Below are 24517 nucleotides of genomic sequence, written 5' to 3'. Positions count from 1 at the left end.
ATTAAGTCAGTTTCTTGAATAACTAGAAGCATTGCTGACTTCATAAACAAAACATATTTTGATTCCTTTATGTATGAAGTTGCTTCCTAAATCTCATGTATTTGGCATTATTTATTATGAATAAATACTATACACTGCCTTTCCACGACAAAAAACCATGCCCAAGGCAGCTTAGAAGGACAAAATAGAATCGTAGCATAAGAAAACATTAAAGCAAAAGAAAACAGAAGTCGATAGCAATAATTAAAAGACAGCTAAAACAGCAGGAATAAAAACTCAACCACTCAGCAGGTTAGTTTGCCAAAGCAAAAATATTTTCACACAGAGGCAGAAGGTAAACAAATGTAGACAAGATGAGCTTCCCTAGGGAAAGTGTTCCAGAATCTGGATGCCACATGTTTAACACAGTGATATGGTCAACCTGTAACTCTGAAAGTAACCTGAAATGCTTCATGGGGAAAACTTTCACAGTGGCAGAATTTCTGGGGAATTCATCGAGTTTTAAAAAAGCATTGTTAATTATTGCCCCGCATGGCTAGAACAGCTTTTGCTAGACACTGGAGTCAGTCTCTTGGGATTGCTATGTTTGTTCCCAAGCTATAAGAGGATGAGTTTGAATTAATTTAATTAACAAATGTGTGGCTCTAAGCGCCTCTGCAGAAATAGGTTTGTCTTAGCAGCCTGGCTTCATTAGCAGTCTGGCAGACTGTTCATTGTTGCTGGATAGACACCTCTCTCCCACTTTAGGGTGTGGATGATCCAGCTTTATTGTTCCAGCTGGCCTGTTCACACTGGCCATGGACACCATATGACCAACTAAAAGGATGAAACAAAATCGCTGTGACAGGCCGAAGCAGAAGAAGTGACATTTAAAGGAAAGGGCAGTGGCTCACTTTGTCTAACTGACACCTTCTCTAAAATGCCTTATAACAGTGGTTCTCACACATTTAGCACTGGGACCCACTTTTTAGAATGAGAAGCTGTCAGGAGCCACCGAAAGTGATGTCATGACTGGAAATGACATTATCAAGCAGGAAAATTTTTAACAATTCTAGGCTGCACTCCTACCCACTTACCCGGGAGTAAGTCTCATTTACTATCATTGTTAAAAGAATATACATAGCTTGTCAAAAGTACGGATGTGTAACATTTCCCCAAATGCAGTCACAAACCATGGTAGCATCAAGTCTAATATATTAAAAATAGAATATTGAAATGAATGGGGACCCACCTGAAATTGACTCACGACACACCTAGTAGGTCCCAACCCACAGTGTGAGAAATACTACCTTATAAGCAAAACATTGAAAGGGAAAATAGTGTATTTCCATATTTAATGTTACCAAAGTCTATCATGAAGTCATATGGTTCATGGTTCATTAGATTAGAAAGCTAATATGTGGATGCCATACAATAATTCTGTCATGGTGTCCTCCTTGAAAAGAGTCTAGGATTTATTGAATTAATACTTGACATCAATATGAATACTGTTGTTTTTTTAATAATAGGCACAATGAAACAGTGTTGCTTTGGATGTAGAAAGCATAAGATCAAACTCTACTCAAGAACCTGGAGTTTACTAATTAGCCTTGTCTATTGCCCATTGTGGCCTCAAAACCCTACTTTTCCACGTACTCTGTTTCCAAGTCATGTTGGTAACATCCTTTGATCATGCAGGGAGCCCACTCGCATTGTAATCCTCCATTTAGCCTCCTCAAAATGCAACCATATGGGCACATCCCCTCTTGGTGAACTTTTTATAACTGCCAACGAAGCTGCAGCTATTTCATACACATTATCACTTATCCCCCTCAAAAAGAGGGTACTGTATTGCATACCTATGTTGATCAAATGGGACATTATTTATTCTTACAACAGTGCCAGATTATTATTACTATATTATAGATAATAAGTTGAAGCAACGAGCAAATGGTCCACTGAGTGGATCTACAGTTGAATAGACTTGCATACTGATCTCCTGAATCTAAGTACAATACTGTGTTGGACCAGACTGGCTGCCACAAGTTAACTGGAGACCATAACAGTCATTTTCTAGATACAGCTTTTACGATAAACGAGATATCTGGAATGAAAAACTCAATGTCTGAATAACACATTTTGACACACATTTTGATGTTTGATGCTTAGTACAGTCCCAACTTCACAACATCAACCTCAACAAGTGACTACAATAACACAAGTCATGAAATACTTGCTAGACTTACCTCACTGTTTCGAACAATGCCAATGAAGTCTGCTTGAGGTGGGACGGTCACAAAGAGTTCTGCTTCATAGGCTCCCTCTCCTAGGTTCTGAGCATTGACCATCAGGGTTAAAGGATTGTCATCACCAATATAGATCTGCTTCTGATCACTGGACAAGACCAACATGGAATAAAAAAATCAGTAGAGGACATACTTCAGGGTTGTAAGATCTACTCGTCACATCTATGTGTTACAGCAGAAAAGACATAGAATTAACAAACCAGGTGCCTCTGAGTACATGTTGAAGTCCAGTAATTTGCTTTCAGTGCCAGAAACAAGTTTATTTACTTTAAAACATTTCTACCCCAGCTTTCCCTTCTGTAACAAAAGGCCCAAGACAGCTAACGACAAAGTAAACATTAAAATACAAATACAAAAAAGCAGCCACAAAAAAATAAACAAATTTAACAGTAATAACAACAATAAGAGCAGGACAAAAACCACATCATATGAACAAAAAAGCAGACATGTCTTGAGCCCAGCCAAAAGGCCAACATGGAGGATTCTGCTCTTAATTCAACAGGAAGGGCATTCCATAATTGTAGCACTGCTATAGAGAAGACCCTTCTCGGGTTGATAAAACTGGACAGCCAAACCCCTTGTTGCTGGTGCTAAATATGCATGTCAAGCAGAAGAAAGCAGGTGAAAGGATGAAAGGAGAGCAGTTTCTAATGGGGTATAGCAGAAGGCCACGTCACCTAGCCATAAATTCACAGAGGGAAAGGTTCCTCACAAACTCACAACCACCTCCATTCCTCATGTTGCTGTGTGAAAAGTGACAACTTCCTCACTAAAATAAGATCCATAAACTATCTGCAGACAGTTGATGTGGCAGGGAATTTATTGCAGTAGGAACTTCTTGCCATGGTAGAGGTGCTGTGACCTTAGCACATGACACCTGAATAAACTGTGATAATTCTCACCCCCCCCCCATCCCTGAAATAACTTTGTTTGCACACTACAAAAGGATCTTACACATAAAAAATAGTACAGGAAGCAGTTTGGTGACCAAATGCAACAGAGGACAGAACACCCGTACATTTAACAATAAGCTATGAATTGCCTTGCCTATCTAGTCTGCACCACTCCAGTGCCTATCTAATCCTGCATTTTGCCTCAACCAGCAAGCAGCAAAGTGTCCCTGTGAATTTCTAAACAGGGCACAAATAGGCTTTTGGTATGTAGGAGAGGGAATGTAGATATGTTCAGCTTGTCAAAGGAGCTCTGGTTTCTACTGTATTCAGTCATCCTAGGTGACTACAAGTGCCAGGCCTCATAAAACACACACATACGCACCACTGCCCTCTGCTGGATAAAACTGCACGGTATCATCCCTCTATCTAGTGGTAAAATAATGGATGACCCTGTAAAGTGACACAATTACACTTTACATGAAAATGAGTACAGGTATTACCTAAATATTCAAAGATTTTTACCTGCAGTTTTATCTCAAAGCAATGAGAAGGGCTCTTGCAATCAAAGGAAAGAAGTGGTTTAACAATAGCCTTGTTAATGAGAGAGGGCAGCCGGTTGACAATCCATCAATCATTCTCTCTCCAAGTTCTTAGAACAGCTTCTTGCCACTCCGTGGCAAGTGACCCCTCCCTTCCCCCGAGCACATGAAAGAAATATATCACTTTGCATTCCTTCCCAGTGCTGAGTGCTTGGTGAAGGGAGGGGTTGCTGACTTGGAGTGGCAAGAAGCTGTTCTAAGCACCTGGAGAGAGACTGATTTATGGATTGTCTGCCTAATGACTGTCTTACATCACAAAAGTCAGCAAGGCTGTTTTTAAATCACCTAGCAAAGGGCCATTGTTTTTTAAATGGATTTGCTTTAATGCAATTTTTGCTATCCACGTGCATTCTGGGAATGGAACTCTTTCGAATAAGGAGACTCAACCTGGATAAAAATGTTCTGTAGAAATAAAATGGGAGAATTTTGATGGGAGAAACGGCAGGAAAGGAATGTGGTGCTTGATTACTTAACCTTTTGTTTTTACAACTCCAGTCATCCTTCCCCCTGCAGAGTTCAAAATCCATGTCTGTCAGAGAGGAAAAGCCCCTTGAGGGCAGGGTGATCAGATACAATGGAGGACAGAATGCCTATACCTTTAACCAGTGATTTGCAAACTGGGGCATCATGATGTCCCAGCCTGAGAGCCCTGGGCACTGCCCCCTTAAGGGGTAGGGAGGGGGGAAGGGATTGGGATCCGATCCCCAGGATTGGTGATCCCCTGGATTGCACCTCCGATCAGGGCACAGGGGTGCGCTTCCACTCACTCACGCCTGCAGCAGCTTCTCAGAAAACAGACTGAGAAACCGGAAGTGGTTGCAATCGCATTCTGCAGGGGTCTGCGCTGCATGGAGGCCCTTGCTGAGACTGGCACCAGGCTCTTCCAATCCCTAGGAGGCTGCTGCAGGCGGGGCTTAGTGGAAGTGCACCCCTGCACCCCTCCACAGCATTGCGATGCTGGGTATCACACTGCTGCCTTCCCCCCACCTTCCTCTCGCCCACGCAATGCCTTCCTCTCGCCCACGCAAGGACTTATAGGCTCCCAAACTCTACCAGAGAGTTTGAGAACCACTGCCTTTAAACCATTGTATAGAAGAGGGAATCTGGGCAGGTGAAGCTTTTTCAACCCTTCCATGTTGAGCTGCACCTGCCCAAATTCCCTCTTCTACACAATAGTTAAAGGTAGAGGCACCCTGTCCTCCATTATATCTGGTCACCCTGCTTGTGGGGCAATTCTGGAATGGGAAAACAGTAAAAGGCTAAAGCGTTTGGCATCCCACCCATCCCATCATTCATCTATTTTAAATTCTTCCTTTCCAAAGTGAATTCCTTTTTTTAAAAATAAAAGGGTACTGGGGTACTGCTATTCATCTAAGTATACAATGGAGAGTTTGCTCCTCACTCTGGGGCACTGAAATTCAAGCATCCCAAAAGTAGTTTTTCTCGTGCATCACAACAGGCTTTGCTAACACAGCACCACAGTGTGTTTACATATATACATTAAATTTTGAACAATTGTTATACTTTACCTACTGACCGCCACTTGCAAATCTGGACGGCAAATGTTATCATCACCACAGTCCAGAAGAATATGAGCCTAGATTTGAAAGGGAAGAACATTTAAGTGCATGTGGCTTTACAGCTCAGTCTCTATCAGCAGTATTTACAGATGATGTAAAAACCCCTTACCTAACTGCAAAAGTTAGCACTAGTAACAGGAATCCTTTTCCCTATGGGAACAAAGCAGCCATGTGGAAGGGGGAAATAGCAAAATGCCTTAGAGCGCAATCCTAATTAATAGTTAGGCTGGTACAAGTCCTTTGTGCCACCCTGGAGGCAGTTAGGCCGGCGCAAGGGACTTGTGCCGGCCTAACTGTGCCATCACGGGCGCTGGGGGCAGTGAGTTTGTGCTGCCTGAACTCGGCTGGTGCAGGGGTCTGGGGTGTGTGGGGAGGGCGGGGAGGAGGTGTTTCGGGGTGGGGAAAGGGAGGGCGGAGGATGTTCCAGGGAGTGGGCAGAGGGGCTGGGACCCGGCAGTTATGCTGGATCGCAACCCCAAGCAGCGTGGAGTGGCTGTAAGCTGCTCTGTTCTCCTATGACTTACATCAGCTCCTGAGATGGCGCAGGTCCAAGGAGGCCCATTGGGGTTGTCATGGGGGTAAGAGGAAGAGTTTCCCCTTGCCTCTGGCTGAGCTGCAGTTGGCCCCAATCTTGTGCTGGATACAGCGCAGGCCTCCTGGCCTGCCTGTTTCTAGTGCAAGTTAGGATTGCCCTGTTACTTTATAAAAGCAAAACAGCATACATGGGCAACTATGCCAAAAAGGAGGAGTACATAACCAGGAACCATTCTCTTCCTTTCAAAAGTCTGAGTTGAGAAGACAAGAGTGGTCCTTCAAGGAAGCCAGGGCGTGAGATGAGTTTTTACAAGGTGTCATGCCTTATCCCCTGGCGAATCTTTGAAAAAACCTCCTGGGATCACCATTTTCTGAGGTTCACAGATTGGTCTGTTTTCATTTCCAGCCCAATGCCACATCCATAGAACAAGAAGAAGGTGAATCGTTTAAATGAAATGGTTACGTTTCTAAGAAGCATCAAAAGAATCAACTTTAGGAGTACTGCTAGGTGGTAGAAAAGTGTACACCTGCGTGCGTGCGTTTTCATTCAATCTATCTGAATTGTACCTGTCTGCTGATGTTTGCAGGAGTAAACTGGTTGAGGATGGGCTGCAATCCAGCAGAATCTGAAGCCGTTTTGTAATCCAGTTGATATTCCATGAATATGGTAATTGGAGTCAGCTTGTCTCTGAATTCAGACTCATCCTGAAAGGAAATACAAATGAGGTTATTTTTAGGAAAGTAACAAAAAATCAGAATTGCAAAGCAACACTGAATTTAGACTTTCTACACAAACATACACCTGTTACAAAGCTCCTTCGAACTAGCTACAGTTTAATGGAAATGGTAAAAACTGTAAGGGAAGGAATTAAAAATAAACATATGTACTTAAAGAAAAAAGACAATCACTTGATAACATCAAAAAATATATATAATGGCACTAAAGCATTTTAAGGGCACTTGAGAGCAAAACCATGATTTATTCAAGTCATAAGAACATAAGAACAGCCCCACTGGATCAGGCCATAGGCCTATCTAGTCCAGCTTCCTATATCTCACAGCGGCCCACCAAATGCCCCAAGGAGCACACCAGATAACAAGAGACCTCATCCTGGTGCCCTCCCTTGCATCTGGCATTCTGACAAAACCCATTTCTAAAATCAGGAGGTTGCGCATACACATCATGGCTTGTACCCCGTAATGGATTCCGTAAGTGTCCTGGATTCCTGAAGTCAGGAAAGTGTACGTAATGGATTCTGTAAGTCAGGAAAGTGTCCAGTGCTAAACCTTATTTGATGCAGCATCTCTGCGGGCTTAAATCAAAATTGTAAGCCATTATAGCAGGTCCAAATTCAAAGTTAAGTCCAAAGCTAGAAGGAGAAAAAAATGTTTCTATGGCCTCCTCTAGTGCATGAAAGAATAAAGAAGCCAGAACTATATTCAGGTGTTTGTAACATTCCCCCATATTTTTCCATATTTTCATTTATAGCTGGATCACCTGGAATCAGCTGACAAGTTTAAGAATGTGGAAAAAATGTTTCTAGAGTAAACAGACTAACTAGCTTAAGACTGCCAATCCGCAATTCCAGGTATCACAAAGATTATGCCTAAAAGTAGGGGGAAAGAGAGGATGTGCCTGTAAGCCTTACCCTTAAAAAGGCTTGAAGTTCCTCACAATTCATACGACCTCCTTTTGGAACAGTCATGTTCTTAGAGTGGGCAGACTGTCTGCTGTGGAGAAACAGGGCTCTCCTTATAGCACCTTTTTGCTTCAGTTTGTCCAAGAGCAGCTCCACATGGAAAGCTGTCACCAAAAACAAAAGTATTTCAGTTAAGAAACCTTTAAGTAACCTATTGACCTGCAGTGGCAACCAGCACTGGTGCACTGAAATGTGAGAGAGGGTGCTTCCAGGTGGCTGTCACAGGGAACCTAAGTCTTTTATTGGTGGGAGAGACAAACTGGTAAGTGGAAGCCAGAGGAGTCTGAAGTCAGCATCATGCAAGTACACGGTTGCTGCCTGGCTAGGATTGCCTGCCCAGGCAGCCGATGTCAGTGCCCATACCTGCACCAAGAACTTCTAGCCCAGTGATTTTCAACCTCTCTCATCTCATGGCACGCCGACAAGGCGCTAAAATGGTCAAGGCACACCACCAGGTTTTTGACAATTGACAAGGAACACCATGCTGCCAGTGGGGGCTCACATCTCCCATTGGCTCTACTAATAAATGACTTTTCCCCAAATTCCTGTAGCACACCCACGGCACACCAGTGTGCCAAGGCACAGTGGTTGAAAATAGCAGTTCTAGCCAATCAACAGCCAGGTGCCTGCACAGTGCCGACTCCAGCAGATCCCTGCTATGTCTTCACATCTCCCACCTGGAACGGCATCAGGCCCGCTCCAAAGTCATCACACAACAGGGACAGCCTTTTACCTCCCACGGTACCTCCCCTCATGCTTTATGTGCTTAGGAATGTGAACAGTTCTTCAAGTGGTTACTATTAGGCCTTGTCCTCACAAATAGCAGATGAAGTAGCAAGCCTGCTTATCAACTGCACAACGGTCAGGGAGAAGGGTTCTTGCTCAGGCTTCTCTGACAAATATATAAGGGTATTTTCCTTGTGGAGGAATATTCAGGCTTGAGAGTTCCCATCTGTCTTTTGAAGTGCTTCAGCCCTGAAGCAGGCTTTTCACTTAATCAGCAAGAACAAACTTTAAGCATCTTGTGGCTCTGGGCAATTGGTGCCCCTCTCCAGAGCTGTAGCTCCCAGGACTGGCAGCTACTCACAGTGCTGCTTGACCTCCTTCAGCTCTACCTGTCTTCCTCTCTTCATGCCACACCCAGTTCTCACATCTTTAGCAGTGTTGTTTTTAAAAAAGTCACCTATTGCTGGCATTGCTGATGAACCTTTGCTCCTCTACACTCAAAGAATTCTGCATCAGTACATTTGAAGCCAGGTGGGCACTGCCTGCCAACCTTCTCTGGCTGATTGCTCAGAGCTGTCTTGCCAGAAGTTCCAAAACATATCACATCAGGACTGGTGTAAGGTCAGAAAGGGCAGATTTAAAGGGTGTTTGCATTTGCACAATCCTGGCAAGCCATATACAAGCGACAGCAAGGCTGCCACCAAAGAAATACAGCTGTTACAGGTGCCACTGGAACACCATGAGCAGATACGATGCGTAAATCAAGAGAACTTAAAGGGTTAAAGAGATTTAAAGGGTGTTTGCATTTGCACAATCCTGGCAAGCCATATACAAGCGACAGCAAGGCTGCCACCAAAGAAATACAGCTGTTACAGGTGCCACTGGAACACCATGAGCAGATACGATGCGTAAATCAAGAGAACTTACTGAGGTCACTTGGGAGACTTCCTTTGCCATCAGCTTTTAAGCAGAATTTTACTGTAAAACTGTTGGGGAGAAGTAATGGATGTTTAAGAAACAGCACATTTACTAAAAACAGGCCATGATGCAACTGCTCACTACAAAGCATCAACTACAAAATAGAGCTATAATGAAGCAGCACTGCTCAGGGAGACGTTAAACAAGATATGCATGTATAAAAGAAAGGATCTGCATATTGTGTGTCATTCAACTGAAATCCTGGAGAGAAATTCAGAGAAATATGGACACATTCCTACTCTCAGTGCATAGGTGGACCATGAACCTTCCCATGAGAGAAATACCGTATTTTTCGCTCCATAAGACGCACTTTTTCCCCCCCAAAAAAGTGGGGGGGGGGAAGTGTGTGCATCTTATGGAGCGAATACTGCAAAAATAAAAATAAAAAATAAAAAAACTCCGCCCCCTGCCCGCTCTGCTCTGCTTGGCTTCCCAGGAAAGTGTGGGTGGGGTGGCAGTCTTGCTGAGCAAGCCCCTAGAGCAGAGGTGCTCATTATGTCGATGAGAGCTACCAGTCGATCTCCAGGCAAAATGAGTCAATCGCAGGCTTCTCTCCCATCCACGCATCCCTAGGAGTGAGCCCCTGGCAGGCTTGTGAGCCCAGGGAGGGAGCCCAGGGAGTGAGTCCAGGGAGCCTATGGAGTGAGCCCAGGGAGCGAGCCCAGGGAGCCCAGGGAGTGAGCACCTGACGGTTCTGTGTGGTTCTGTGTGCAACGGGTTTTGCACCGGTCTTGCTGTGATGTCTATACAGAGATCTTCCCTCCCCCACACCTTTCCCCTGCTTTTGCACTGGTATGTATGGAGATCTGCGCCCCCCCCCCCACTTCCATCTGTTGGTTCTGTGTGCAAGGGGTTTTGCACTGGTCTTGCTGTGATGTCTATACAGAGATCTTCCCTCCCCCACACCTTTCCCCTGCTTTTGCACTGGTCTGTATAGAGATCTGCTCCCCCCCCCCTTGTATTGGAATCCAGGAAGATCTGGTGAGGAGGTAGATGTGGTGTCAGCAGTGGCTCCTTTAAGGGTAAGGCCTGGGCATCCAGCAGAGTGTGCTGCACAGCTGCAGCCACTGGAAGGCAATAGGGCCCTCAGGGATATAAGGAGCACCTGAGGCAGGAAGGGGGGTGTGGGTTGGAGAAGGAGTGCAGGTTGGAGAGGAGACTGACTGGGTTTATTGAATTTGGAATCTGACTGTGGATTGTGACTGACCTACCTGGAACCTGACCTTGGACTGTAATTTGGCTTATTGGCTCTGGACTCTGATTTGGCAACTCTGATTGATGGGACTGATTTACTTGGCATCGGTGGACTGGAACTGGACTCTAACTTTTGCTTGCTGCACTGGTGAGTTGCACAAGGGGACTGATCAGCCTTAAGCGGGCATGAGGTCAAGTGGATTGGAATTTGGCAGAACATCATTGTAGCAGAAAGATAATGTGATCCCCTATTTGTGTGCACCTGCTTTTGTGAGCTTCATAAATTCTGACTCTAGCGATGATGAGTTCTTGGGGTTTCCAGAAAACTAGAATACTCAAACCTTTAAGTCTCTCCATTTGTTAATGACAGTGATAATGGTTCTTAATGCCACTGTTGACTGCTGTTCACTTTACATGGTTCAAATGTTATTCTATTATAGTTTATTAAATATTTTATTACACTGTTTGGTTCAGAATATTTTTTTCCTTGTTTTCCTCCTCTAAAAACTAGGTGCGTCTTATGGTCAGGTGCGTCTTATGGAGCGAAAAATACGGTACACACTTTTCCTCTTTGGCTAAGACCAGGAACTGTATGGGGAGGAAGCACTAGTCCCTTGAACTTCCTTTCTCATTGCTCTTTCTGACCTCCTGAAGGGGCTCCCACCTCACTGATTAGTCTCTGAAAGTTAATTTTAAAAGTAAAAGCACATTCTTACCAAGAAACTTTCTGGCCATTTTCACTCAGCTCACAGGCTTTGTTCTCTGGATTTAGAATGGTTGGGGTAACTTCTAGCACAGCATTTACAGTAACCACTGGGCGTGCCCTTTCCAAAAAAAAAACAACCAAATACAGTGGTAAAGAAAAAGGCATTCCTGCACAAAAGACCCCCATCATTCTTTATGCAGCATAACTCAAAATACTTGATTCATGCAAAGCAGCAAGAAAGAGACCAGTTAGTTATACGAGAAAGATGCAGAAAAAATTTGAAGGGGCTGTAATTAGCTCTGCAAGCAGGACTCAGGTTCACTCCCTGGTATCTCCAGGTAGGACTGCAAAAGACCCCTGGCTGAAATGCTGGCTGAGCTGCTGCCAGTCAGTGAGTACAGTACTTGGTAATAGAGATCAATGGCCTAACTCCCCATACAGCAGTTTCACACATTCAATGAGGAGAATGTAGAGAAATAGCAAAAGAGGAGACATTTTGGCCTAAATCTCATGCAAATCCACAGACTGAGGTCCAAGTATACAAGGGTAGGTTCAGCTTGTTAGAGCTCTTTTCGGTTACAATTGTGTTGCACACTGAAGTTCCACTCCCCCCAGTGCCCTATTCTGCTGATTGCCACTTTGACCAGCCCGCCCATCCTTCCCCACTACTGCCAGGCTGCTGTTTCAAAACAAACCCAACCCTTGTGACTAAGGTCGATTCTCATGACTGCAGTTCAGCATGGCAGTGGGTGCTACAGTCTTCTAATATGGAGGCAGTTGTGTGTCAGACAGAGAAGATAAGAGGCTGTTTCCTTCCCCTACAGGCCAATGGTGCTTCAATGCTGCTGAGCCAAGAGGAGCAAGGGAAGAGATCTTCCTCAGTCTGATCTTCGGGTGGCAGCCAGCAAACAAGCACAGCACCATGACAAGGTAAAAGTCTCCCCATTTCTTCATGGCTAGTCAGAGTTTTATCAAGACGAAGACCACATGGCTTTCTGCTCTTACTGTCTTGGAGCCCTTACCTGTACAAGACAACTTTGTCAACACCAAAAGCGCCTACAATCAAGTCTGGAAATAGAACAAAACAATAGACAGTTGAAAGCTGATGTAATTTGAAAGCTTAAGATTCTGAGCACCCAACCTGTCCCATAGCATGAATGAGAAGAAATGCCCTCATAGCAATAGCATGGTGATAATAATTTAAGCTTGGGCAAAAATCTAAATCCCCTGTCATCTTTTTTTTACAAGGCAGCTTTGAATCAGGCCCTCTGTTGGATAAAATGCTCTTATCAATTGATAAGCCATACCAAAGTCACATTCCTATTCCTGAAACATTACCTGGGTAGCCATTTTTGTCCACGTCAGTAGCTCCTTTCAGGGAGTATCCAAAGCTTGGAGGCATTGTCTCAGAGGCCCACTGTCCTTCAAGGACCTGAGAAGGCATTCCATTCAAACCTGCGGCTCTTCCGTTGTAGATGTAAACCAGCCCTTTCTTGTTCTCCCCACCGTAAGGAGCGGCAATTGCAATGTCTGGAAGATAAGAAGAGAATCTTTTCATTCTGCAAACATACTGTAAATAAACATATGCTATATAGGGTGGCCCTCCTTATCTGCTGGTTTGGGATATGGGAATTTGACTTAATGTGGGTCCCGACCTGTGACTGGAGCAGTGATTTTCAATCTTTTCCATCTCATGGTACACTGACAATGTGTTAAAATGATCAAGGCTCATCGTCACGCTGCTGGTGAGAAGCTCACATCCCCAATGGCCTGACTAATAAGTGATACTCCACCAAACTCCTGTGGCACACCTATAGACCATTTGTGGCACACTGGTTGAAAACAGCTGATCTGGAGGCCTTATCAAACCTCCTGGGCACAACTGGAAATGCCTTCCAATCACGTCCAGGAGTTGTTCTGAGGGCCCCCTCCAGTGGATCTTAATATCTGTGGATTTGGTCTGCAAGGGGGCCCCAGGAACGGATCAACTTGCACAAGCAAATATAAACAAGGAATGTATTGCACTGACAGAACATCTACTTAGACTGATTCTATAGCAACCCAGAAACCATGTGAGTCTATGGGAGCCTTGTGTTCTATTTGTATCAGTGTCTTCTCCTACATGTAGAGGGGCTGCCAGCTAGTATTTAAACTAGTACAACAAAGTCGGTGATTTAAGTGGATAGAAATATAAGAAAAAACACCCAAGGCAATGACAATTTCAGCTTTCTCACAGTTAGACTGAAGATCATGAAAATACAATATGCTATAAAGGAAATTGCATCTGTAAACATAAAAGACTTCAGTTGTAGCTCTGTCACTTAAATGTAAGCATCCTTTAAAAGATGTTTAATTCCCCTGATATTCAAATGCAGGGGAAGGGACTGTATCAGAGAGAGAGAACATCCTTTGCAGTGGTTGCTACTCAGTATCTACAATTCTGAATTAGCCGGACCAATAGTTAGAATAAGGTAGTCTCCTAAGATGCAAATGTGCGCATGTGTGTTTTTTAATTGTAGCTTAAGCAAGGAATTGGTTATTCCTAGATGTGCGAAACAAGTACTTTTAGTAATAGTATAACAATTGCCTTGCTGAATCATAGCAAGGTTTATCAAGGTCCAGCATTCTGTTTCCAAGAGGAGCCAATCAGATGACAGCAGCAAGCCTACATTGAAGTCAATGCTATAATTAAAAAAACAACACCCACAAAGAAAGCCAGGATGGTGGAATAGTTCTGGTGTTCAATTTAGTCCTAGAAATCCACATTCAGATCTCTGCTCAGCCATGAAGCTTCCTGAGTGACCTTGGGCCAGTCACTATCTTTCAGCCTAAACTACCTCACAGGGTTGTTGTGAGGACAAAAGGAGGGAGGGAACCATGTACACTACCCGGAATACCTTGGAGGAAGGGTGGTATAAAAATGCAATAAAGAAACACACTTTCTTGGGAACAAACTCCACTGAAAACAATGTATTTTACTTCTGAATAGACATGCCCAGGATTGCACGGTAAATCACTTAAATCCTCCACAACATCGAAACCTTACATCTGTACAAACATCAAAATGTATTAGTTTACCATTGAAGCCATCCTGGTCAAGATCTCCCAAAGGTGCAATAGAACTGCTGAATCTTGCAAAGACCTCAAAGCCATTCAACTTCATGAGCTGGCTCTGAAAGCCTCCAGAGGCTTGCTGAAGAAGAACAGTCACCTGACCCACTTCAACAAGTTTGCCATCAGAACTACGATCCATAAAGAGTGGGGCTCCAATGAGCAAATCTACATACCTGTAAAGAATAAAAAGAATGTAAGGAGGCATTTCAGTCGCTGCAAAACATTCCCACTTTTGGAAACACAATTTTACATCACTGGTAGTCAATCTAGCCAAGTTAAGAATGTCTAAATCTCACTGATTTCTGGGGAAAGATAAGCATGTGCTTAATTTTTCAAACACTGAAGTTTATGGAACTACAATAAATGCTTAACGGACTGGATCATTCCTTTTATCTTGAAATCCTATACACGTTTACCTGGGAGTAATTTCCACTTAATTCAGTGGGGCTTACCTCTGAGTAAATAATCTGAGGATTGTGCTGTAAGTACATTTTTTTTTTGTTTTATGCCTTAGAGCAGTGCTTCCCAAAGTGTGGGTCACAATCTGGGCCCTCCTGCCTGCCCTTGAGCTGATATTTCTCCAAATAGGAGTCATTCCAGAAGCCCCAGTACTTATCAGAGCCTCCAGAAGCCTCTCCTGGCTCAGCGACCTAATCTACAGGCCTCTGCAGGCCTCAGAATGGCCCTCAAAAACCTCTGTGATTTGAGGAATTGACCCAAAGTTGTACCTGATTCAAGGAATGGGGAGTTGGTGAGGATGGAAGCAGAATAATAAGGTAAGCAGGAGAGAGGATTATGGAAACCGAAGGGAGAAATAGATGATGAGTGGCGATGAGTGTTTGTGAACCTCTAGAATTACAAATGAATAAATAATCTCTAGTCCCCAAGAATTCATAGTTTGACAGTGCATGATGTCTTCATGGGCCAATTAAATAGTAAACAAAATGTAGAAAAACCAGAAGAATAATCCAGCAAAAGAAGTATGCATGACATTGGTTTTCTGTTTCTCTTTCTTGAACAAAGATTCTATTTTTACCCTAGACAAGACATTAAAAGACAATCTTTCCAGAAAGAATGAAAAAGCATAACTTACTTATCTCCATTGATATCTGTGGCAGCTACAGAATATCCAAAATATGCAGCCATCTGGGAGACAAGATTAAACAGAAAAATGTTGCATTGATTTGGGGCAAATGCTTCAGCATTTAGGCACTAGCGAACATCTGCTCAGTAAAAGTTTCCTTGCCATGAGTACTTCAAAGACTTTTGGCTGCAAAACCAAGAGCTTTCCTTTTTCTTTTCCCTTCTTCCGATGCAAATCTGATTTAGTGGAAGAGCAAAAGAAACTGACACCTTTCTCTCTCCTGTACAACTAGGGTAATTACAGAAGTACATCCTGCACCCCATTCATTCCTATACATTACAGGTTGAGACTCATTATTCACGAGGGTTCTGTTCCAAGAAACGCACTATAGCAAATCAATTTTAAAAACAAAGTTTCTTTGCTCTGGTGATTTAAAAACAGCCTTGATTACCTTTGTAATGCACACAGAGGCCGTCAGTCTCTCTCCAGGTTTAGGCTTCACTAGGCATCAATCTCTCCCTTCACCAGGAGCCCCAATGAGGGGGAAAGAATTTAGGTGATAGGAGAGGAAGGGAGGAGTGAAGCTTGCAGAGAGAATGACTGATGGATTGTCAGTCGGCTGCTCTCTCTGGCATTATTAAATGACTGTTTTCCTTTAATTTAAAGGGACCTTCTCATCAGCTTTGAGATAGAAAAATCTGTGGATACTTAGGTTATACCTGTAATCACTTGTATGACTGTCTCTCTGCAACAGTAAAAAGCAGTTTTTTAAACTGTGATTTTAAAGGGGTGCATTTTTCCCCTTTTCCAGGGATCAGCACATTCCTTCTCATTTGCAGGGGGTCATTTGTGTTGAGTCAAATCTGTGTATAAAAAATCCGTGTATAACAAGGCTGGACCTGTAATTTGGCCTAAAAGACATCAGCAGGCCCCAATGACATTTCTAACTAGACAGATAACTTTCTATACTGAGATGGAGTTCTAAATGCAGCATGGAATATTCACAAACACTAAGCCTTGCCCCATTGATTACAGAAAAAATGGGGGCAAAAGCTTGAACATTTTCTTTCTGGGTTTATAGGCACTCACTAGAAAATAGTATAGGCTACAGCTATCTCAGACCTCAGGCAATCTACATATTATTCTCAACATGTGATAATGTAAACAAAAAAGGCTTTAGGAATTGCAGAATAAGCTACCCCCTCCCACCTGCACCATTGCAATTTGCTCTTGGTTATTTTGTATAATAATAAAACCTACATTCCTAGAATGTTCAAAGTCAGAAATGTATGTCAAAACATTGTTCTCTTAGGCAGAGAAAAACGTACCTGTTCTCCAGTAAAGTTGTACATGGATGCCATCGTTCTTCCATTGTAAATGGATACCTATGTGAGAGATGTGAATTTTAAAATGTATAGTGGTGTACACTAGTAAAAAGCTACTATTGAATGTATCTGAATTAACTTTCTTACCATGCCTAGAGTTCTTGCCGCTCTTGGGACACCAGACACAAAATCTGAAAATAAAAGAAATGTACTCTTCTGTCACCTGTAAGTACAGGACCAATTACGCTTCAAATAGGTTTCTTATTTAGGCCAAAATCCTGTGGTTGGCTACACAGGGTATATCTTGTTGACTTCAGTGGGACGTGTCCATTAGCAATGACAGGGAATACTGTAGACCTACTAGCTGCAATAGTGTTTAGCAGAAGCCACACAGTAGGAGAGCAAACAAAATGAAGTTTAGGGGTTGGGGTTCAGGGACGCCTTACCAAATAAGAGCAGCCTGTATACCTTGATGGGGTAGCATCAAGGGTCAGCCAGTTTAGACAATAACCAAGGGCCAACCAAGGTACCTTGGTACCAGTGGCAGCAGTAGTGTTCAATTTGAGTGGGCAGGAGGTTCCTCTGGAAGTACAGAGCACTGCTGTCTACACCACTTTTTTGCAGATGTAGAGATGGTGCCTTGCTATCTGCAGGGGATCCAGTTCTGGATCTCCCGTAGATACCAAAATCCATGGATAATGATGCTCATTAGCTTAAGCTGCTAATTATAGGAATTCTGACCAGAAAAAAAATCTTCTTAAACTCAATGCAACTTGCTTCTGCGTAAAGGAATTTGCTTTGAGACTAGTTAGCCTGGGATAACTACTAGATCAGCGATTTTAAATATTTTTCTTCTTCTGACCTCTGCGATCTTTTTTATGGTCTTCACCTCTTGTGATGTCACTTCTGGATTCCAGGAAACTCCCTCAGTTTTGGCAGCTCTATTAGGCTAAGGCCCAGATCCTAACCAACTTTCCAGCACTGACATAATGGTGCCAATGGGACGTGTGCTGCATCCTGCAGTCGAGTGGTACTCACGGAGGCCTCCTCAAAATAAGGGAATGTTTGTTCCCTTACCTCGGAGCTGCATTGCCCTTATTTTGCTGCTGGAAAGTGGATTAAGATTGTGCCCTAACTGTCTATAGCAGTGGTTCTCACACTTTTCACACCGGGACCCACTTTTTAGAATAAAAATCTGTCAGGACCCATCAGAAGTGATGTCATGACCATAAGTGACATCATCAAGCAGGAAAATTTTTAGCAATCCTAGGCTGCAATCCTACCCACACTTACCCAGGAGTAAGTCCCATTTACTATTATGTACACAATAGTATTTTAAAAGAACAGATCTGTCACGTTTCCCCAAATGCAGTCACATACCATGGTAGCATCAAGTCCAACATATTAAAAATAAAATATTGAAATGAATGGGAACCCACCTAGTGGGTCCCGACCCACTGCTTGAGAAACACTAGTCTATAGTAACAAATTGTCCCTCTTCTTCCACTGGCTCCTTAGATGGCGAAGGAAGAGAGGCAGATAATTCATTACTACAAACAGTTGCCCTAAAAGTAGAACCTGGAAGAGTTTTTCAGCAATTTTCAACCACTGTGTTTGAAACTCTATCAGCACACCTGAGGACCTTTTGCGGTACACCAATTGAGAGTGTACCAAAAGTGGAGTCAGGATGCCAGTCTGGGTGACCTCAGTCAAATCTACCTCAAGTTAATCAAGAGCTGTAATTAGTGAATATGTTTGTTACAAATAGCAAATGAGCCATACCTTCTATGCCATCATCATTGAAATCTCCCACAGCAACGGAATAACCTGTCAATTAGACAGAAAAATTGTAAATTGTGACTAAAAATTCATCTGTTTCTGTACTCAATGAATACAAACTATTATAATCTTAAAAAAAATATCAAGAGAGATTCTCCAACTACTATTCAGGTCTGTTCACCTGACTGCTGATATTTAGGTCTCTCTAATTAGCTATAATCCCATTGTTCTCCTTTAGCAGCTGGGAGGGTAGGGAGGACAAGAAGAAGACTCTCCAAGTGGAGAGACTGGCACAGGCAGTTGTTGACCTGCAGGACTTCAATAAAACATCAAAACATTTCTTTCCAGTAGTGGAAACGGATGTGGGATACACGGTTGCCAGGTTAGACTTTGTTAATCACATTTTGGACAGATATGCAAGAAAGAGCAGTTGTCAGAAATGTTCAGTCAGCTGAAACTGCATGTTCCAATGTCCATTCAGATAAACAAATGGTACTTTTTGGAGCGGCTCACGCTTAAATAAGGTTGCATTATATGGGGCATAGATAAATGTTAAACATTTTGCAATTCCAATTCCTCGCTATACACTGGCGTTATGAGCTGGGCTGGCTTGATTATTGTGACAGGGCCTACCACTAAATAAGATCTACATAGCAATAGATGTGTGATCAGAGCTTCACAAAACAAGCCTGTTGGTCCTTGATGGCCTGACACTTTTCTTAAGCCCCTATGAGGGAGAGACACAGCTAGAAGAACTGTGCAGTTAGAATTTGGACACAAAGAGAGACAGTGAGCTGGGGGGTTTTCGCCAGACTAAAATTTTTACCTACCTAAAATTAAAGCATCCTCTCAATGCAACTGACTGTTAGGAATCTGATGCAAGATTAATGGGCTGGCTACCTGTTTAGGAGTCTGTTGATTTCCACTATGATTTGCCTGTGTATTTGCAAATAAGCAGCAGCCCCTGACCTGCATCATTCCCTCTTTCAGAAATGTGATTTCTGTCATTTCCATTTTGGTTTCACAGTCTGAACAGGGAATGTGAGAAATTTGCCAATGAAAACTTTCTTTTTACTTCCTCCTTTACCACTTTGGGTGTTGAGGGAAAACATAATTACAGAGTGTCTGTAATTATTAGTTGTGGGAGTCTTATCCTCTTCTTAACAAATCAATTTTTAAAAGAAGTGCTGGTTTCATTGATGTCACTGGATGCTGGATGAAGAATTCCAGGCTTGGTCTCACCCCAATTACAAATTTCGACAGTTGTACTTTTAAGCAACCCACCTAAGTAGCTGTCGTCAAAAGCAGCACTGGCTGATCGAGTTGCTAACTGGCTGTCATACTTGGTAGTGTAGACTGTAGGGTTGTATTTTGACACAATCTCAGCCACTTGATCAGAAATAAGTTGGCCTAGAAAGAAGCAGAGAATGACATAAAAACCACAGATGACAGAATGCTGTAGTCTTCTCAGGCGCTTCAAAGGAAGAAAAAAAATAGGGCAGGAGACTGAGAAAGAATATTCCTCTGATATGTCTTTTTATCATTCTGAACTAAAAATAAACCTGTAACACAATGAAATGAGAGTAACAGTGACATTTTCCAAGCTTAATTAAATATTGTATGAGAGGAAGATGGTTATTGAAGAGTGAGATTTTTAAAAGAGTGGTCATTTTAATCTCTTGCAAACCAAAGTAACAAAGAATCTAGTGGCACTTCCAAGGACCCTTTGATCTCCTACCACCAGCAGAGAAGCAGGGAAAGCTCCCCTTTCACTCTACCACTTCTCTGCACCATCCTGAAACAACTTTGCAAGGAAAAAAAAGAGCTATAAAGTATTTGGCCTCATGCATTTGCATGTAGTCATTATAAGGCCCTAACAGGAGGCTTCAAAGACATCAGAACTTTCCCATTCTGCCATCTTTATCTCACCTTGCCAATAAAAACTTCCAGGTCCTCCAAGAAGCACTCTGTCTCCCTATGGAGGAAAAAAATAAAATATTACAACTAAAGATTTACTGAAGGAAGATATCTCTCAATTGGCCTTGCTCTCTTTGGAAATCATAGGGGATCCAGCTCTAGACTATACCTTCGAGCTCAGCACCAATTAGGCTGAGGGGAGGGCCTTCTTAGATGTGGTCCCAATATTATCAAACTCTTTCTACAAGAATCCTACTGGAGCCCAGCATCAGCAAAATTTAGGGAGGCAGATAAACATAAGATTAATAAGGTGAGCTACTAGCTACATAGGTTGACTATATGTTATTTTAAATCGTATTTATATTGCATTGCTTTTATAATGCAATATGTAATGATTTTATTTTATAATCCAATACATAATGATTTTATACTGTATTAATATTAACATACATGAAACTTGATTTTTTTTTTTAAAGAAAAGTTTGGGTAAAAGTCTTAAAAGGAATATATGAACGTACTGTAAATTCCCATTCACAGGAGTTCCAGGGCAGGACAGTCTTTAACAAAGGAAAGTATCTCCTCCTGGTTAACAGACAGGATCCATGAGCAAGGAAGACACCAAGGGAGTGGCTTCCTCTCAGCTCCCAAATTCAAATGGTGTTGCAACAGCTTGATATGACTCATGCTAGAGTTCCGGATTACAAGGTAGGGCCAGTTTGGGAGCTGAGGAAAGCCTCTCACCTTGGCGTTGTTCTTGCTGGTAGGCACTGCGTGTTAACCCAAAACGAAGAACTCCTCAAGTGTTGCCTCAGACATAACCTAAGTAAGTGGTCTTAGGCTGCAATGCTATACACCAGTGGTTCCCAAACCATGTGCTATGGCGAACCAGAGCATCACAGCACACTCATAGGGCTCAGAGCAGCCTTTTCTTCCCAGTGAGCTGGGTTGAGAATCTCAGCCTGACGAACTGGGAAGAAGCAGCTATGCGATGCCCTTGTGAGTGCAAAATCCATTACGGACATGGAAAAGCCATGGAAGGCAGGCTACACTGAGAGATGGCAAGTAGTTCACAACCACTTTGGGCCAAACTAGACATAACACTGAGTCCTCACCTAGGACTTATTTTCAAAGGATAACCACATGGGAGTCTGCCACATGACACAGGGGAGTTTAATCCTTTGCTTCTGTGCCATTTTCCCTTGTAAATTTGCCCACTTCCCCCACCAAAGGCAGCTATTTAGCCCTGAAGATGCCTTTTGTTGCCAAGGTTTGCTTGGCTTGCTAAAACCATCAGGGTTCAACAGCAGGGGAGATTTTCAGTGGGGAAATGGCACCGAAGGGTTAAACATCCCCTCCCTCTGCATAGCACTCTCAACTGGAACAGGCCCTCTACTCCACAGGGCTGCCATTTTAAACTGAAAATAAGCCCCAAACTAGACAGCAATACATTTAACAACACATTCAGTTTGGCCCTTGAAGAACTTCCTTGTTGATCAAAACCAACGTTTTCCCACCACAGTGCAGCATGAAAATAACTTGTGATGGAAAAAAGGAAATTATTTGCTGGGACAAACAAAAAGACAGTGAGGTCCGGCACACTTGTCTCCAAAATTTGCCAGGCTCGCAGGAGGAAAGCTCATAAACAGGGTGTGATGGAAACAGCCCTTTCCTGTTACTCTTCTCCATCTGGCTGTCAGAGTTACACAACCTCTGAACACGAAGTTTCCATTCTCCGCTACAATAACCAAGGACATGTCCAACTTGTGGTACTGTCAAATAAGTACAATGACCAAAGTATTTCCTTTGCTACATCATTTTAAATTATGATTTTAGATTAAAACTCAATAAAAGTAGATTTTTAAACATGTTTTTATCTTCTATAACAAAATTAAGAAGATAGAGATGAGACAAGATCTCCCTTCTATTAATATATTTTCTTTCTCTATTTTGCTCTCTTACATTCTGCACTTAACAAATCATTTTAGCTAGCAGCTACTTCCAGCAGCATAACAGAAATGTTTTATGTTAAAACAACTGAGATAAGAAGTCCCTTATTAACTCTGCTCTGATAAGCAAGGAAGGAAAGGAAGGTGTTCCAAAATAGGTTTCCGAACCTCAGTAAAGTCAATGCTGAATCCACCTTGACAAAATCCCTGTCCTTCGGCATCAATGTTTGCTGTGGAAACAAGAGGAAATGTGAAATAATTAATTGTAAGGATGCACAACACACACTCCATTGTGCAGGCCTAAGCTATGTTGACACTGAGCTGGCAAGAAATGAAGGATACATTCACGTGTTTACTACTGCAAACTACCGTAAAGATAACATTACTGATTTATTACCCGCTGTGAAATATTTGGGTGGGAAATCCAAGTGGAACATGTCCATTCCCTTTTGTTTATTCATACTTGTATTGGTTTTTTGTCATTTTTTTTTCTCAGTAACTACAACAAAATAAACCATACTTAATAGGAAGAGAAAGGGGGGACTGAATGCTCAGAAGCAGGGGTGGGGGATGAGACACAGCATACACGATCCCCTTTTTCCTATATTCACTGATCAACAATCCACACGCAGTCCAGAGGTATCACTTGACTTTAAAACAGGAAAAGAAAAGGCATTCCAGAGCTCATGCCTCACATGCCATGAGTGAGCCCAAGGAGGTTTTTTATGATGTGGTTAATCCTCCGAATTCAGAGCTTTATGACAGATATGCTAACCATTTCTTAACGTTATCATTGCCCACAATGGAACACTCATTTTGCCCAGTGCATTTTTATAGAGCCCTTCGATCTTAGGGATGATTGCGGAATGCACTCTCTCCTTCCTGGTTTTGCTATTTGAACAGCGTAGACAGGCGCGGTGGTGGCGATGGGGTAGGGGGGTAGGAACAGGCCAATAGTTCCATGGTGGCTTCTCCCCTCCCCGTTAAGGCAAACCTGAGAGATAAGCAGCCCAGTCCTATTCTACACTGGAACAGAAAGGTCGGCTGGCTTGTGCTGTATCTAGAGCAGAATTGGGGGTGGCTGCAGCACAACCTGGAGCAAGGGAAAAAGATTCCCTTTACCCCGAGTAATGTGGCAGCAGCTCAAATGGGGCTACTTGGATCTGCGCAACCTAAACAGGTGGCGCAGATCCAAGCAGCCCAGCACTAGGCCAAACTACCACAAGGGGGTTTAGGATCCGATCTAAATGCTGGGTCCTGGCTGCACCCCCTCCCAGGCTTGGTTCACCCATGGACCCACCCTCCCCTGCCCCAGAAAACCCCCATTCTGCCCTCCCCCCCATTCTCCCTAGACCCCGACATTGGCCTGACTTGGCTGGTGAAAATTCACCTGTCCACCAACACAGCAGAGCCAGATTCAGCCTCCCAACTCCTGAGGTGGCACAAAAGTGATGTACGGCACTTTTGTGACACCTGGAAGCTGGGACAAGAGACTTGCGTCAGCCTAGGATGCAGTTTGGATTGCGCCTCGAGAGACCAGTGAGAATGAGAGAGTGTTCAAGGCCACAAGCAATTCACGTCTACAGGATTAATTTTACAAAATCTGCTGGAGCTCCAGTTTGTTATTCCAGCTCCTCCAGAATCATGGCCCTGGAGAATCTTGTCTGGAGGGTCACAGGTGTTGGACAAAACAAATAAAATGCAGCTGATGCTCATCTGTTAGAATCAAGCAAAATAATTAGCACTCCTCTGTAATTAAAAAATCATGTTTGTCCAACCAAAATTCAAACCAGGCAGCAACACCTGCATTAAAGTATTATTCAGTCTGGATTTTAAGAAAAAAAACAATAGAGGGAAGTAGACGACATCTGTAGTGACCAACAGTCTTGATGTATTTATTACTGGAACAAATCTTCTCAAATAGTAGATGGAGGACTTAAAAGCCCAATCCTACGCTTCCCTCAGTACTATGCCCTCCCTGCTAGCCTTCTGTCTGGTTCTGAAAGGTGCCCTCTTTCATTTAGCTCAGTGATTGTCAACCTTTTCCAAAGCAGGGCACACTGGCAAGGCACTAAAATGGTCAAGGCACACCACCAGGTTTTTGACAATTGACAAGGCACACCATGCTGCCAGTGGGAGGGGGAGAGGCTCACGTCT

General features: G+C 43.1%; 1 protein-coding gene across 1 annotated transcript in view; it reads right to left on the bottom strand.

Moving 5' to 3' along the window:
• Positions 1-24517, bottom strand: part of ITGAV (integrin subunit alpha V) — a 76525-nt gene that overhangs the window by 13939 nt on the left and 38069 nt on the right. The window contains exons 5-20 of the mRNA XM_066611309.1: positions 22529-22590; positions 20427-20472; positions 19782-19907; positions 18501-18545; positions 16866-16909; positions 16722-16778; positions 15403-15455; positions 14274-14482; positions 12534-12725; positions 12218-12263; positions 11206-11313; positions 9245-9303; positions 7541-7695; positions 6459-6596; positions 5307-5374; positions 2226-2373 (exon numbers count right to left, since the gene is read on the bottom strand). Of these exons, the coding sequence (XP_066467406.1) occupies positions 2226-2373; positions 5307-5374; positions 6459-6596; positions 7541-7695; positions 9245-9303; positions 11206-11313; positions 12218-12263; positions 12534-12725; positions 14274-14482; positions 15403-15455; positions 16722-16778; positions 16866-16909; positions 18501-18545; positions 19782-19907; positions 20427-20472; positions 22529-22590 (1556 nt within the window). The remainder of the gene's footprint in view (positions 1-2225; positions 2374-5306; positions 5375-6458; positions 6597-7540; positions 7696-9244; positions 9304-11205; positions 11314-12217; positions 12264-12533; positions 12726-14273; positions 14483-15402; positions 15456-16721; positions 16779-16865; positions 16910-18500; positions 18546-19781; positions 19908-20426; positions 20473-22528; positions 22591-24517) is intronic.

The sequence above is a fragment of the Tiliqua scincoides genome, chromosome 1 (assembly GCF_035046505.1).
Source record: "Tiliqua scincoides isolate rTilSci1 chromosome 1, rTilSci1.hap2, whole genome shotgun sequence".
In the NCBI taxonomy this organism is placed as follows: Eukaryota; Metazoa; Chordata; class Lepidosauria; order Squamata; family Scincidae; genus Tiliqua; species Tiliqua scincoides.
Note: the sequence above shows the minus strand (reverse complement) of the source record. Positions and strands in the feature narration are given on the sequence as shown.